Source organism: Candoia aspera, chromosome 5 (assembly GCF_035149785.1).
Source record: "Candoia aspera isolate rCanAsp1 chromosome 5, rCanAsp1.hap2, whole genome shotgun sequence".
NCBI lineage: Eukaryota > Metazoa > Chordata > Lepidosauria > Squamata > Boidae > Candoia > Candoia aspera.
In genome coordinates, this window is record NC_086157.1 from 47,742,166 (window position 1) to 47,758,105 (window position 15,940).

The 15,940-nt window shown below is 35.1% G+C and overlaps 1 protein-coding gene across 2 annotated transcripts in view; it reads left to right on the forward strand.

Moving 5' to 3' along the window:
• CDKL5 (cyclin dependent kinase like 5) overlaps positions 1 to 14,108 on the forward strand; it is an 80,599-nt gene extending 66,491 nt beyond the window's left edge. Inside the window, exons 15-18 of one of the 2 annotated variants that reach the window (XM_063305144.1) lie at positions 2,185 to 2,281; positions 3,794 to 3,916; positions 5,044 to 5,163; positions 7,473 to 14,108. In XM_063305144.1, coding sequence (XP_063161214.1) covers positions 2,185 to 2,281; positions 3,794 to 3,916; positions 5,044 to 5,163; positions 7,473 to 7,865 — 733 coding nt within the window. In that variant the 3' untranslated portion in view covers positions 7,866 to 14,108. The remainder of the gene's footprint in view (positions 1 to 2,184; positions 2,282 to 3,793; positions 3,917 to 5,043; positions 5,164 to 7,472) is intronic. The other variant, XM_063305145.1, reaches the window with a different exon arrangement.
• The last annotated feature ends 1,832 nt before the right edge of the window (positions 14,109 to 15,940 follow it).

A 15,940-nucleotide genomic window follows, 5' to 3' on the forward strand; every position in this document is an offset into this window, starting at 1 on the left:
CACACTTCATGCTCTGTTGTGGCCTCTCCTCCACTCCTGAGATGGCCTGTTTCCTTCCCAGTCACCTCATCCACAGCAAATGGCCGCAGTTCAGGGCATGTTTATTATGTGTACTATTTAAACTATTGGTTGTTAAGTTTCATCTGTCTTCAGCTCATCTTACGCAGAGGGATAGGGAGATAGAAATGACTAATGCCATCTTGAAACAGTATCTTCACTACTACATTAACTTATAGCAAGACAACTTGCTGCAACTTATATCTCTTGTGAAATTGCTTATAAAAACCTTCACACCACTACCCAGCTGTCTTCCTTTGAGAGCCCTATGGATAGTACGCTTTCATTTTTCTGACCATCTCCTGATTCTTTAAGGAGCCTGAGGCGACTCAAAACAAATCCCAAGAACAGCTACAAGCCTCCTACAAGCAGTCGATTGATTTGTTGGACCATTCCCTGTTTTCACACAAATTCTACCATTGAATTTTTGCTTGCTGCCGCTTATGAAAATGAAGATATACCCAGTTTTCCATTGTTCCCTGTTGATTCAGGAGCACCTTGCTGCTGCTACCCTCTCCCATCTCAGTGGGTGGGAAAGAGCAGTTTGAAGTGGAGTGCATTCTGGATTCCTCACACAAAGTTGGGGATGGGGATGCAGCAGGAATATTTAAACCTTGGAATGGCTACTGAGATGCCAATAATTTTGGGGAGGCCATGATTAATATGCAGATGCCCACCTCCATTTCCATTTGCAGAACTCATAAACTCAAACCACCTGACTGGCCCTACCAAAAGGCTTCTGCAGTCATCAGCAATTTTGACTCTGTGGTTTGGCAACTGGAGAGGGAAGTTTGGGGACAGACTCTCTCTCTTTCAGGCTCCCAGTCTTGAGATGGTTCATTGCTGGAGGAAAAGAGTGAGATTTGATTTCTCAAGTATGTCTTTGGCACCAGTTGAAGCCTTCAGAAATGAAGATTGAAAGGGAGAGAGTAGGTCACCTCCCATTCCAGTATCTGTCAATCAGAATGAAAGGGTTGATTCCTGATCCTTCCAGGCAAAGGGGCATAAATAGAAAATGGAGAGCAGGATGGTGTGGAGATATGTTGAAAGTTACCAGAAATGAAATGCTGAAAATGTCCGTAAGGTAATTGTCGCCTCATAGGAGGTATAAATCAAAGTGCCCATGAAACTGTGGAAAGAGCAGGAGGAAAAGCAGCAACAATCAGCCCAAGTGGATATAAGATAGGGGCAGTAGCCTTAACTGTCAAAAGTAGTTTCAGTTCTCATGTTACAATAAAAAATTGGTTGCTACCCATGCCAGGCCAAGTTCAAGCCAGCTGAGCAGAGCTTGACATAAGTGGTATTCATTTACTTTTATTTCCTTTTCTTTACTCTTATATATAGCCTCTGCTTTCTACTACCTACTCCTTTTCTGCAGTTGGCATAATATTACTTGCCTTGAAAAGGAATAGTATGATGGCTGTGTATATTAGAAAGAAAAGAGCAGTATAAAGTATTGGCAATATATATTACAGTAAATATTAAGGTTTAGTTTGGCATTTATTCCTCTAAGCAAAAAGTATACTTTTCAGAGACAGGGCAGGTTTATTTTTTCCTTTATAACTTTTGCACCATCCCTCTCCTGTCATCTTAACATTGTGAATGGACTTAAAGTTAATGAAAGCCTGACTCCCCCAATTTCAGATTTATTTTGTAAGTTTCTTCCTCGAGTAAGTATATTTTGCTGTTACAACTAAATCAAACGAAGTGTGATTGCTTTAGAAACCATAACATGTCTCCAAAATATAATTGGAAAGCCAGTTCTGCGTGAAGTACTTTCCAATTCAAGCTATTGATTCTAATGCACATACAGTTTTTCTCAATTCAGACATCATGCAGATTGTACAAAGCCTTGAGTGTTGATCAGTGCAAATGTCACCAATCAGAACTGGTGCCTAGAATTCATTGCAAAAACACAGCAGATGTAGTATTGGGAGTTCTCAGTACCAAACATAGGATTCTGGCAAGTCCCCAACTTAATATCCCACTGCTGATTGGGATGAGATTTTTCATGTGTATTTTTTTGAAAGCGTTAGCTTTCTATAAGATTGTATACTGTGTAATGCAATATGCTAAAATTGATTTTATAATATTTATGTATGTATGTTTTTTCTTCTTTACATTAAGGAAAAGTCCTGAAAATGCTCATTCCGAACAACTAAAGGAAAAAGAAAAACAGAGTTTTTTCAGGGCAATAAAAAAGAAAAAGAAGAAATCTCAGTCAGTAAGTAGCTCATGTTTTCTATAACATTTTGCTTAACTATTTTAGTCTTCCATAGGGAAGAACAACTTGGTTATTGAGATATTTTGAACTACAACTACCAGATTTAGCAAGTATAAAGGATTTGAAGATTATTGTGAAAGTTCTGGACAGTCCTATTTGCCTAGCCCCTAAAATGAGAAATGCATTTCTATGATCTCCCATGAATAAAATTAAATAATAAATAAATAATGAAGCTATTGTTGTTAGTTGATGTTCTTGATAGATGGCTATACCCTAGGCCATGTCAGACTTGTGGGGCTTTGATCCTTGCTGGCTTTCTCAAGCAAAGAGGAAGTGCTGGCAATTCTGCAGCATCACATATGCAGCCCTGTTTCAGTTTCTGTGAATACGAAGTATGATACCCAAAATCTGTAAAGTTAGCTTCTTTTTTCTAAACTAATGGAAAACAGTGCCAAATGTTTTTAGGGGGAAGGGAATGGGACTGGTGGCTGTGCCAAACCTTTTGTGGCCCTAGAGGAATTATTTGCCACCTTTTTCCCCATTTCCCCTCTCTCTACATTTACTAGTACTAATTTCAACATTTGCTCAAGTCCATGCAAGAATTCTACTGCTCTTTAAGTTGCAAAAGGTCCTTGGTCCTTGCCCAATAGTTACTTGTGTAGGCCTGCTGGTTCTCAGCTCCATCAGGAAAAAGTTGTATTTCCAAGGGAAGCAAGTACTAAGTAGAAGAGCCATTTTTATCTATTCTGTTTAAATTTATTGACCTACAATGAAGACTTGGAAGTTAGAGATGAAGTTAACCTAAGTTTCTTATCGTCAGCAGATAAATATTTTGAGGATTCTTCAGTTTTCTTCCTAAATGTTTTTAGTTACTACACACATTTTTCTGAAATTCTTTGTGTTAATTTGGAAGTAAGACCCATCTATTTAATAAGGCTTATTGCTTAATTAGCATTGTTAGAAATATAGTTTAGGTTTGCATTTCCCTTGATAGTGTTTTTTAATGAAGCTAGATAACTAAAAAAATCATATACAAAGTTAATATTTTACATGAATCTGTTTTGTCTCAGTTTGTCTCCAAGTTTGCTGCATCTCAACCATTAACAAAAAATTTACAAAACTCTATGTTGTCAAAGTAAATCAATACATATACACTTAATTGCCTCTTGTTTATGAGAGCTTGCAATGATTTTGATAAGAACCATAGTCACAGTTCATATGCAAAACTTAAACCATAGAAAGTAATTGATTTTAAATTTACTAAATGCATGCATTTGATAGGCACATTCTTAAAATGCATTGCATGGGCAGTTAAGCTTAAATTATTTTTTTCCACAGGCTTTTTCTCATTCAGCAGAGCAATTAGTCTTATCTTGGCATAATTATAAAAAGTTAGATTAAACATCTGTGATCATTTGAAGCATTCATATAGAATTCATCAGATAAGAGACATGGGTAGCTCTCCTGAATTAGAATTATTTGTGCAATTCGTTTTTGTATCTTATATTGCAGACAGAATCTACCAAGATGGAGAATCCAAGCATCAAGAAATCTCTCTTTCCTCTTTTTATTTCAAAGAATCATTTAAAGCATAGCTCTTCTTTGAAAAAGAATCCTGTAGTCACTCTACCTATGGTATTAACTTTTAAAAATGGTAGCACTGAAAAAAACTGCTACAGAACATCTATGTTACTTACCACTATAGCATGTGAATATCTATGTATATATATTATTTTTTTCTCATGGGCTCATAGTCTTCACATAAATTAAGCATCTTGAGCCAATTCCACAAATTCAGAGAATCTAGGTTTTTTTCCCAGAATTTCAAAGAAATGCAACATTATTAATAGTATCATCATCATCATCATTGTCATCAGGATTAGGAATAAATGTCTGGTAAAACATAAAAGACAGCTTCTTTTGGAATCAGCCATACAGTTAATTATTCTTTCAATTGGAATATTTTTATTTATATAGCTTACTGTTGGCTTTCTTTTACATAAATAAAAGGAACACATGATGTATTAGCCATGTTTAATTTTATCTGATATACACCCCCTTGGAGAGCCTTTATTTTCTCTATATGTGATCAACTATCCTATTGCTTTTTGTTGGCAAAATAAAAGCTAATCCCCCTACATTTAATGGATTAACTTTTTTTAATCCTAAATTTTATTTGCTGAGAAAGGAGTCTTAGCCAACAATCTCCTACCTCCCTGTTAGATGACTAAACTATTCAGAAGATATATTCAGCCAAAATTTTTCTCTGCATGCAGCCTTCATGTTGCATTACTTAGCAATTTCTCCAATTAGAAAACATAGGTTTTTAAGCTAAAGCTTATTTCTTTGATGGGGAAAATACTCTTCCTTGTAAATGCACTGCAAAACTAATTGACAACTACTGATCTTTCTTCCTTAGCAAAAAAACATAGTGTTTGTGGAAATGGCTCGTGATCTTAAAAGCAGTATGGAATGTCATGAAAATGAGGATGAATCAGAGCAATGCATTCACTTGACTGCTCTTCCTCTCTCTTGCAGTATTTGACTAACAGCATGTGAATGCCTTAAGGGTGGAGGTTATAAAAATATGCATGGCATCTACAAATATAATGATTAATACAGAAATCTTAAAAGGGCATAATAATAATGGGTTCACTTGCATTGCTTTGATCTGAGAAGCAGGGAGAAGTGGGAGATGGGGCTTGATTTAGAATATTTATTCCCAGGAATTGATGAGCACTCAACATTGTTCCATGTTACAGATGCCTGGAAGTGACAGTCAGGATCTTTTGGCAATACAGAAAGCTATTCACTCATCTAATCACCCAGCCAGCAGGCAGAAGGATTGGCATTCTGAAAAGATGACAGAAATCCAAGGACATGTAAGTTTAACTGTTGCTTAATTTCATCAAGTTATTTGGCAGGTGAATAGTTGTTCTAAGTTACAACTCAAACTGAAATCATCACAAGTGCTGCATAACAATTAGTTCATTAACCCAGGGCTACATTGGAGTTCTTTTATATATTGATATAAAAGTCTCTACCAGCACTGTCCACGGTGTCTTGGTGTTTTGATCAGAATGACAAAAGAAGCTATTGCAGTATCACACCTCTAACGGTGTTGTGTGATATGCAGAAAGAGGGCAGTACCATAATGTTGTTTTTAGTCAGACTGGCCCCCATTCTCCCCCCTCGCAGGTGCTGGTGGTCTCTAGTGAGTCAAAACTGAAGGAAATGAAGAGCATCATAATATGGTATTTAGGATTGTGCAGGTTGCACAAAATGACCTAGAGGGTAACATGAAGCCTGAAGGCTGAGAGTTTGATATCCCTGTTCTAAACTGTTTTCTGAATTGGAATACCACTACTTATTGCCATAGCCTGTTCTTTCCCTGGCTCTAGTAAGAAAGACTTCAGGTATGCAAAACCAGAAAGAGGAAGATAGGGCAAAAGGCACAAGAAAAAGCAGAGGAGATACAAATGTTCACTTCAAATACCCCATAGTAACTAGAACAACCAAACTGTAAACCCAGATTACCATTTTCATTTTTAATGCACTGATGCAGCAAGCAAGATACTGTTCTGGAAGCAGCACTTTTACTCTCAGCAATAGTCCTTATCATATTAATGGAAGTGTTTAATTGAATAAAAGTCCAGCTGTTTCCTATGTAGAACCTCAACATGTTCTACAGAGTAGTGTAGCCATCTACCCATTTACACACATCAGTGGAGCAGATAGAGTTGCCACCTGCCTTAATTGCCAATATGAAGTTCATATTCAATATTCAGTTCAATCAGAAATTGTCCCTCACTTGTTGCTGAACAGCAATGAAATACTGTTCCAACCATGGGCATGTGCTCATATTTATTTGCTTGCTTGCTTGCTTGCTTGCTTGCTTGCTTGCTTGCTTGCTTAAAATATTTGAGTCAAGGTGACTCACAAGACAAAATATAAGCAATAAAGAGCATTAATAAAAATCAGTGAAGACAGGCATTCTGCTGTAGGACTTTATGAAGTCCTAGAGTTTTGTACTGGGTGCACTTCTGTTGGTAATTCATTCTGGAGATACAGAACCAATACAAAAGAGGTATCGTTACTGATATGTAGTAATCTGACACTTCCCAGGGGTGAACAAATGAGTAGGCTCTCTGTTGGAGATCTTAAAGTTCAGGCAGGTTTGTGGAGCTGAAGGCAAGCCTTCAGATTATTTAATCTCAATCCATTTAAGGCTTTAAAGGGTAAAATCAACATTTTAAATTGCAGCAAAATATTCTGGCAACCAGTGTAGTTGGTATAATGCAGCTACCACATAAACTAATATTCTTAAACTGGAGGTAATTGTCCCCAAGGGATAATTTGGGCATATTCTGGAGGTAATGAAGCAATTTGTAATTGCTTGTTTGTGAGTCAAGGGTTTGGGGTTGCAGCTGCCAACTGAGTCTGGTTTCTTTGTGCGGGCAATGACATTATTCGAGACCAAGAAAAGAGGTAACTGGGTGAAACAGTTTAATAACCACTGACATAAACCAGCTGCCATACAAACCAGCTGAAGTTTCCAAACCAACTCAACTTTCAAAAGTACCTTTTTCGTAGGATCTTAGATAGTATATCAGCCAATGCCAGATTGTGCAACTTCCATCAGCCCAAGGGGCCTACCAGGCTTTACTTGGTAGGCAAGAGGCTCCCTTCCCAAAATAGGTAGGACCCAGAATCTGTTATAAAAGGGTGTTTCAGTAGTTGTGAGTGATGACACGGATGTATTGAGACTCTGCAAAACGTAAGGCACCCTTTTTGTCCCTTAACAATTCTCTAAACCAAAAAGAAAATGCATCCCCACCCAAATTTTGGGCTGTGTTTACTATGCAAGGGCAGTGTGGGCCTCATGTGACCCACAGGCTACACTTTTTTTTACAATTTTGCCTATGCTAATATAGTAAATCAGCCCTGTCCATTACTATTTGTTGTTCCTCTACTTCCCCTAGCTTGCAGTGAATCCTAAGAATTGTGCATGAACACTTAAAGATGACAGCCCAAATCACTGAATAATTGACAGTTTAGTGTGTAACAACAATATGCAAAATACTTTAGTGCCTAACAAAAGTCAAGAAAGCAAAAGGAAGGAGGGTAGGAGGAAGAACAGAGGTGGAAAAGAATAAGAGTGGTCCATTGTTTTTTGCTTTCTGTCTTGCAGAGTCAGCCTCTAAAATCCTTACGCAAGCTGTTGCATCTTTCTTCCTCCTCCTCAAACCATTCAATTCCTTCTGAACCCCGGTTCCAGCCCTTGCCAAATCAGCCAGCTAAAACTTCTTTTTCTGAAGTTCGAATTCATCCTATGAATCAAGCTTCCACTACCAGCAGCAGCAACATACGCCAAGAATCCCAAACAAAAGGCAGAGCAGCCCTCCAGATCCCAGGCCAGCTGGATCCAAGCTGGCATGTTTCCCCAGGGAACAGAAGTGCCAGTGAGACGTCGTCATACTCTGATCAGATGGCTTCTAAAAGTGGGCAAAACGGGCATACATATAACCGAACAAACCGATCACGAATGCCAAATCTGAATGATTTAAAGGAGACAGCTTTGTAATAATATCCAAGAAAGTGATATTGCAGGGAATTACCGAGGGATATGGTGATGCTGGCGATTGGAGTAGTGATTGCATTTGCAGCTTTCCAAAAGAGTGTGCAATATGGAATATGTGTAGCTACTACCACATCAGTAGGGATCACATGGTGAAATGAACTTTATTAATTGCCATTCACACAATATAGTAACAAAAGAATTTGCAATTCAGGGAGAACGAACTATTTGCCCTTTTCTCTCAGCTTACATTCCAGCTTAGTATGCACATTTGTCTGAAAGCTGTTTGGGCACATTAGGGAGTTAAAAAAAAATCTTTAGATGTATGCCCTTTTTAAAAATGTTGCTGCCTAAATTTAAAAAAATACTTATGTGGGGTTTATGTGATATATTTGTATCCTTAGTATGGTTTAAAGTTTAGTTTATTTCTTTTTAAAACTTCCATATTTGATAGGATTTGTAATATTATTTATTATCTAATACCGTATTGTTATATCACATTTTATGTTATAACATTATTTGGAGCTGTTTGAAACATTGTGATGCAGTGAAAACAGCCACAGTAGTTTCTATAAAAATTAACATATATTACATCAGGAATATTTTATTATAAATATATATATATGTGTGTGTGTGCGCACTTGTGTGCACATATGTGTGTGTGACTATATATATATATATATTTATATAATAAATAATAATTGTCTTTTTTAAAATATATTCACTTAAAGTATTGTTATGACACTATCTGCCATATTTTTATACATTTGTGATATTAAGTGCAGTATTATACTTACAATAAATGGGAACTGAATATGTATTGAAGTGTGACTGTAACAATATGATTTTTACTCCCATCCTAGATGCAGTGTATGGGTTATATCCACTGCTGATCTTCTGCTGATGAGAGGTTCATGATCCAATAGAATTTTGCAGCAAGGAATCAAGTGTGCTAAGTTTCTTCTCCTTGTTGACCTGCATTCTCACCCTTCCTCCCTTTTCTGCTGATAAAAGCTTTTAAGAAGTGAAAGAGCCTTCTGTCAGTCGAACAACAACACTGAATACATCCCATTAAAATACCACAAGTAAAACAGTGATTCTTAAGATTTTGCTGTAGACATTTTGATGGGGGTAATAGTTTAAATATATCAAACTACGAAAGCATAGTGTTGCTTCCCCTAAATGTATATTTAGCTTTCCCATTGGTATCAATGTGAAATAAGCATTCGCATTATGGAGGCAGACATCTGATACGCTTTCAGTCTTCCACCCAGGAAGACTGACTCATAGCAAGAAGACAACGCAGATGTTCTTCCATTTAATACATGGGGTGAAGACCAAAGAGCCACAGCAAGAGATGCCGGTGGCAAACCAAAGTTGGCAAGACACAGCACTGTAAATCATGGTGTAAGGTTTTAACTATATATTCTCTGCACTTTGTTAGAAGTAGTACTAACCAGAAAGTAAAATACAATATTGAAGTGTAAGAGAGACTGTTGCACTTCCATTTTGCTTCTAAGATTTTATAAAAAGATAACATTGATATTTAAGGAGAGAAATTATTTCTGATGATATTTAACACAAACACCCCATATCACTTATAAGGATAGTTCTGTGAACATGTAAGTTTCACTCACCCAGTATGTGTGATATTTTCTAATTTCTTATAAAATCTTAAATGCAGTTTTAAAATAGACTTCTAAATCTAGCTAATATTTATTTGCTTATAAGAAATACTCAGGAAATTATTGGAAATTATTTTTCATTCAGTATGGAGTTGGTATCAGTGAAAAAAGAATGAGGACAATAGTGTCAGAACAATACATTTTAACTCCTCAAATATATACAAGATATAACAGCATTATTGAATCAACTCCATAAAAAAAATTAATCTGGACAGTAAATTGTTGGTAATACTTATTAATAATAGATAACACAGATGAATGGAAAAGATGTAATCTGGTAAATTTATGTAATTTTTTTAAAAAATGGTTATATTTCAAAGTTTTGAACACATTATTTGTTCAGTTACAGAAACCAAAATTTTCAGTTGTGATTGTTGGTGTCTAGTTTGCAGCATAGAAAATAGGCATTATAATAATATATAAAATTCATGGGTAATAACTGTGGAAAGCACAGTGGAGAGTATGACAGGGTGGTTCAGGCAGTCAATTATGTTTGTTTAATTCATAGAGTGTCTTTTGTGATTTGCTAGATAGTCTCCTCCTGTGTATGTTCCCAGTATTTCTGGCTGCATAGCTACATTTTCCAGGAAAAGAATTCCGGACTCAAATAGTGCTGTTTGAATGTGGCAAATAGTTTTTCAGTTGGCTTGTACGTAATTTACAGAGTAATACTTCTTACTTTGCTAGTAATTTGCACAATTTATAAGCTGCTTATAGCTCTTTTGATTCATAGACGCTCTGACAGAAAACATTTAGTAACAAATTAGATATGTTAGAGAATTGCTATTTGTACTACTAAATGTTTCAGGTAAGGGTGCCCTTTTTAAGCTTAAACTTGAAAATGTGTGAATTTTATTTTTTGGGTGTTCCATAAAGAAAATAATTCCTTTTAGTCAATGGAAAACTGTATGCATTCAGATCTGTTAATAGAGAGAACATTTCAGAGGTCTTGCACTATATTTAGTTTATGTATCCAAACTTTGTAATATATGTTAAACTTGTAAATATACAAAGATACCCCCCAAAACTCCTTATTGGCTAATGGAGATTCCCTAACATTATAAGAAGAACAAAGCCTATTATGCATTCAGCTATGATTAAGTGTGAGCTTTTCTCTTCACTGAGATTACGTAAGTACATTGCTGTTCTCTGTACTTTTATAAGGATAGTGCAGCTAGCTTAGATATGTTATTTGTGTTCTGATAGTATTGAAGGAGCAAAAGAATCTATTATGGTTGTGTATATCAATAACTGCACACTCTTCCCTGGAAGGTTTGTTGTATATTTTCCTTTTCCTAGAAAAACAAAAAAAATAATGTTTGCACATAATTTGAGAGCAGACTTTGAAAATTTGAAAAAGCTTTACTTAATAATTTTGCAAGAGTACCCTTTTTCCAGTGAAATGTATTGAAGCATGGCTGAACAGATTTTTGAAAGTAGAATTCTGCTTTCTGAATCTTGTATACACTATTGAGAAGTGTTGCATAATATTTAATATATTTTCTAATATAAACAATATTTTTCAGAAGATTATTTTCCATTCCTTAAGCTCATTTTCATTACATTTTGAGCAATTAATAAGTTGGTAAAGGAATTATTTTGTGGGATGGGCATTGTTGCCATTCCCTTAAAAACATTTAGTAGCCTTAACCTGGGTTGAGTTTTACAACCTCAGTCCAGGAGGGTGGATGGTTTAACATATTTTATATTTAATTTTATATATCACAAGGCTTCCCATTTCTATGTTTCTAAATTCTCAGAAAATACTGAGCTCAGCTTTCCCTCCATTTCCATAGAAATTTTGGAAGACCAAGGTAAGTTATATCCTCACAGATAGACAAAAAATATTTTAATACTTCATATGATTTTTTTTTTGCCATTTTTATTTACCTCCCCACCCTAAAAAGTAGTGTTGATAATCCATACTGGTAACTGTTTCCCCATTGCCTTAAAAAACATTACGTTTTTATTTTTATGCTGCATGTTTCAACTACAATTGAAACTTCAATGGAATTTTGTTTCAAAAATACCTTAAAATCAAGATAGGAGGAAAAATGTAAAATAAAATTGCTCTTATTTATAAGCCAATTTAAATCTGCAAATGGAATTGACTGACAAAAGTGTGCTTATTTGAAAGTGTTTATTTGAAAGTCATTTAGTATATACAATATGAGTGGTTCTGTGAGAAAAAGATGACGACATTATGACTTCTGCCTAAACATTCTTGATTGAGAATGTGAAAATGAGGTTTTTTGTTTGTTTTTTGTTTGCTGTAAATAATGTTGATTGTGTTTGGTCTTAAGAAACTGTTTTCAGGCAATGAATTTCCTCAAGAGTGTACTGAAGTTCTTTGTGCCAAATTTATACATTATATATCACTGAGGAAGCCTTCATTGAAGAAGGCTTAGGAAAATGGGATACAGTAATCTTCAAAAAAAATATTTCCCGTATTTTCACAGTCTTTAACAGATAAATTAAACTGTGATATTATTCTCTATTCTAGAAGAAAGTGTCTCTATTTTAAAAAAAAATCTTCCTCATCTACTTGTCATAAAGCTGGCTTGTACATGAGAATTTGTAGCAAATTGCAACAAAAGCCATTCTTTTATCCTCTGATAACTGATATTCAATAATTTTAATAAAAATAGTTGTCTCTAAGACAAATGAACTTGATAATGGCTCTTTATTTCCCAGTGCATTTTCTTAATTCCACTGTTATGACCCTCATATAAGAGGCTATCTTGGCATTCATACAAACTTTTAAAATACTGTGTTGCAGAGTTTCTAAAATTCCATAACCTCAATTATATTGGAGAATGAAAGGCTGGGGATAGGAAGTCTGATACTAGTTCAAAGTAGTTAACATAAACAGTATTGGAATCCTGTTTTGTTTCTTTTTAAATCAATAAAAAAGGTTGAAACTACTCACTTCAAAATAGTCTTGTGAAAGACTGACAAAATATTTCATAAAATACACGTAAAATTAGCATTTTTACTACTACTTCTGATAAATGTTAATCAAGTTTATATAGCCAGACATTTTTGTTAGATGATTGTTGCCAAATGTATAACTGAATGGTTTTAAACACTTGCTTTTGCTAGGATGCTGTTAGCAAATAGACCTTCAACTTCCTTTCTTGATCAGTGTGAGTGTCCATTCATAGACATTAGCACTTTGATGCTTGCTTTATTCTCTTTGTAATCTAAGGTTCCAGTTAAACTAGGTGCTTGCTACAGGTTCTGAACAGTGCTTCCAATTCACTTTAAACCAGCTCAGCATGTTTTCACATCATTTAGATATTCTTTCATTTTACATTTATTTCAGTTGTTATGTTACTTGCTCTTTCTCCATTGAAAATAAATAGGTATCTAGTGTCCCATTCTGAATCAATCATTGTTAGGTCTGAGCAGAGCTCCTTGTTTACGTTTCCAGCTTTCCTTAAAAAGTAAATCTTTCTAATAAGTTAGTTTTGTATAAAAAATTATTTGCAGAATGTAATGCACAGATGGGCAAGGTTACCCATCCTTTTCTGAAATTCAAAATACAGGAAACAACATTTGTACAAATACAATGCCTGGTAAATTAGTACTAATTCTAAAAGCACAGATAGCATTATTTCAGCTTTCTACAATTAGGCACTTTCTAAATGTGTTAGATTGCAGCTGATGTGATTCCCAACCACTATGCCCATTCTGACTGGAAATAATGGAAATGCATTCCATTATATCTGTAGAACGCCAGATTGAGAAAAGGTGCATTACATTAATGTGTTTTAGCAGAGAAGGCTTTATAATATTTAATTGCATTACATACTGGTTCTCAGGTGATTGGAAGTCTCTCATTTTTGCTACCTCGGTGTTGTTTTACATTTAATTATGGTGATAGTTGTGAAGAATTCACTTAGTACAGTTTGATGACGCAGATTAAATTCTTTTTGAGAATATTAAAATGCCAAATAATTATCCTCAAGGAAAAAAAACTGGCTCACTATTAATGTATTTGGAAATACAAGACTGCTTAGATTTTCATGTCAAAATATTTGATAAGATGTATTGAATAAAATTTGGGGTATAATTATTTTTGAACACTTTTATAGCTTTATGATAGCATCCAGTTATGAAAGTAGCTTTCCAGTTTTATTATGAATAAATTACGTATACATTACTTCTTTTTTAGAGAATCTGAGATGCACAAATGAAAAATCAGTCCTGCTTTCTTTTAGTAGAAATATTATGTAAATCACTGCATTAAAACTAACTTTGCAGATACGTTGAATATTTGGGGGAAAGTTCATACCATGTTAATAAGCCATCTGTAAATCTTTATGGAACACGCCATATCATATTGTAGTTGCATCATAATGGATTGTTTTCAGGCATGCGTTCCATTTTTATTCCTGTATAATTTTTATTATTTATGTAATAATAAAGGGGGGATAAATTATTCTGTGTTTAACCTTTACTTATCAGCATGGGGATTATTCATTTTTACTGAGCACAATGTATTTTTGAATGGGCCTGCCAGAATATGTCTTTAATAAAAATGCAGGTTTGCACTAGAAAAGTGAGGTTGTCATTCCCTACTATCCTCAATACATTCCGTGCATATATTTTCTTTCATTTCTGATCATTTTATCCCTTCTTTTCTGATTTTAAGCATTTTAATTTAAAGTGATTACATTGTATAGATGAACTTCCTAAAAAATAGCCTGAAATTACTTGACTTAAGATAATAGGAGTTATTATTTCCTGTCCATTGTCAATAGACAGAGGACATTATTGGGGAGTGTAAGCAGCATGCTGTTGTTGTTTTTACATCTTCATATGAGTTAAATTTGAGAGCCAGTATATGGAGTCAAGGACTGAAGAGATAAGATTCAAATCCACTTTCAGCCATGGAAGCTGACTAGGTGACTTTGGGCCAATGATCCTCTATCAGCTGAACTTGTGAGCAAAGATCACTAGAAAAGTACTTGAAAAAATTTTCTGTATTTCATCTTTACTACATCACCTTTATAATGGGATGTTTATTAATTTACAATTGTGCCAAGCAGGGCCAAGACCACAAAATGCACAGATGGATTGTGACATAAGGAAAATCGTGTACTTTTTGCTTGGTGACTTTAGCTTCATCTTGCTTATGGCAGGTCTAGACCTGATTATGAATCTCAGTTGAAAAGTAAAAATAATATTACTCATGCAGGACTGACACAGAATGTACAGAGAACGTGGGACTGATTCCTTCTGTTCCTTCTTTATGTCACAACCTCTAGTAGGATGTTTGAAAAGGAACTCTATAGAACTGTGTTCAAAGCATTGTTTCCATACATTTCACTCACTATGTCATAGGGAAAACATCAGGCAGAAGCAATACTGTACTATTTATGTCAGAAATGAAGATTGGGGCTACATTTGTCCCCATGAACTAAGTGATGTCATTTTAGGCTTACAATGTGAAAACCTGCATTTGATGCCATCCATTCAAGATACTAGAAGATACAAGTATTACTTCCCAATTTGTCTGGCACAGAATAGTTCATACGACGTTAAGTCTTGCCTCTTTGGGAAATTCTCTACCAAACCTAACAGAATCAATATGACCTTCCCAGATCAGGGAACTAGAAAGTGCATCCTGGACTATCCAATGCTTCACTTGTATTCTAGTTTCCCCCTTGAAGGTGAAGCGAGGGGAAGAAGTGTGATTAGAGTGACCTCAATCCCTAGTGTCTATGAATTCCCATTAATCCAGCTTTAATTTCATCCAAAGTTTCGTTTCTTTCATTATAGCTGCTCTTTCTTATTTTATCTGGAAATGGGATGCTCTTTTATTTGGAAATGGTTGTACTACAATGTTCTTGCATAGAGTCAAGGTCATATACTCTCATCTCTCAGATAGTTATTCCCATTTGATAGAAATAGAAACCAGTACAAACTTCTATTATCTGGCAGTGATGTCTTATTTTTACATAACAATGGCTCGCTCCATAAAAATTTATTCTAATTTTTCATGTATCTGGTAACCATCAGAAGGCACACAATTACTGAAAGCAAAAATATCAGTGAATAATATGTGCCAAAGCAAAAAAGGCTAGAATTTCCTAAAAGTGGATGTGAGAGGAATATTTTGGATCCCCCTTTCTTGACTAGAAAACACAAGGGAGGTTCTTTGAAAGGCAATTTCAAAGAAAGGTCTCTCTGCAAATGGAAAGGTTACTTATTTTAAAAGCAAATGTGGCTTGGCTTTCTTTCCCTAGTTCTACTGCCATGAATGGAGATGCTGGGGAAGGAGCTGGATCAGTGACTTGTCTGGAAAACATGTATTACATTACTTAATTTTAGTCACCCCAATTTTGTGTAACATGTTAAGAGCTATATTCTCTTAGTGCAGTAAATAAT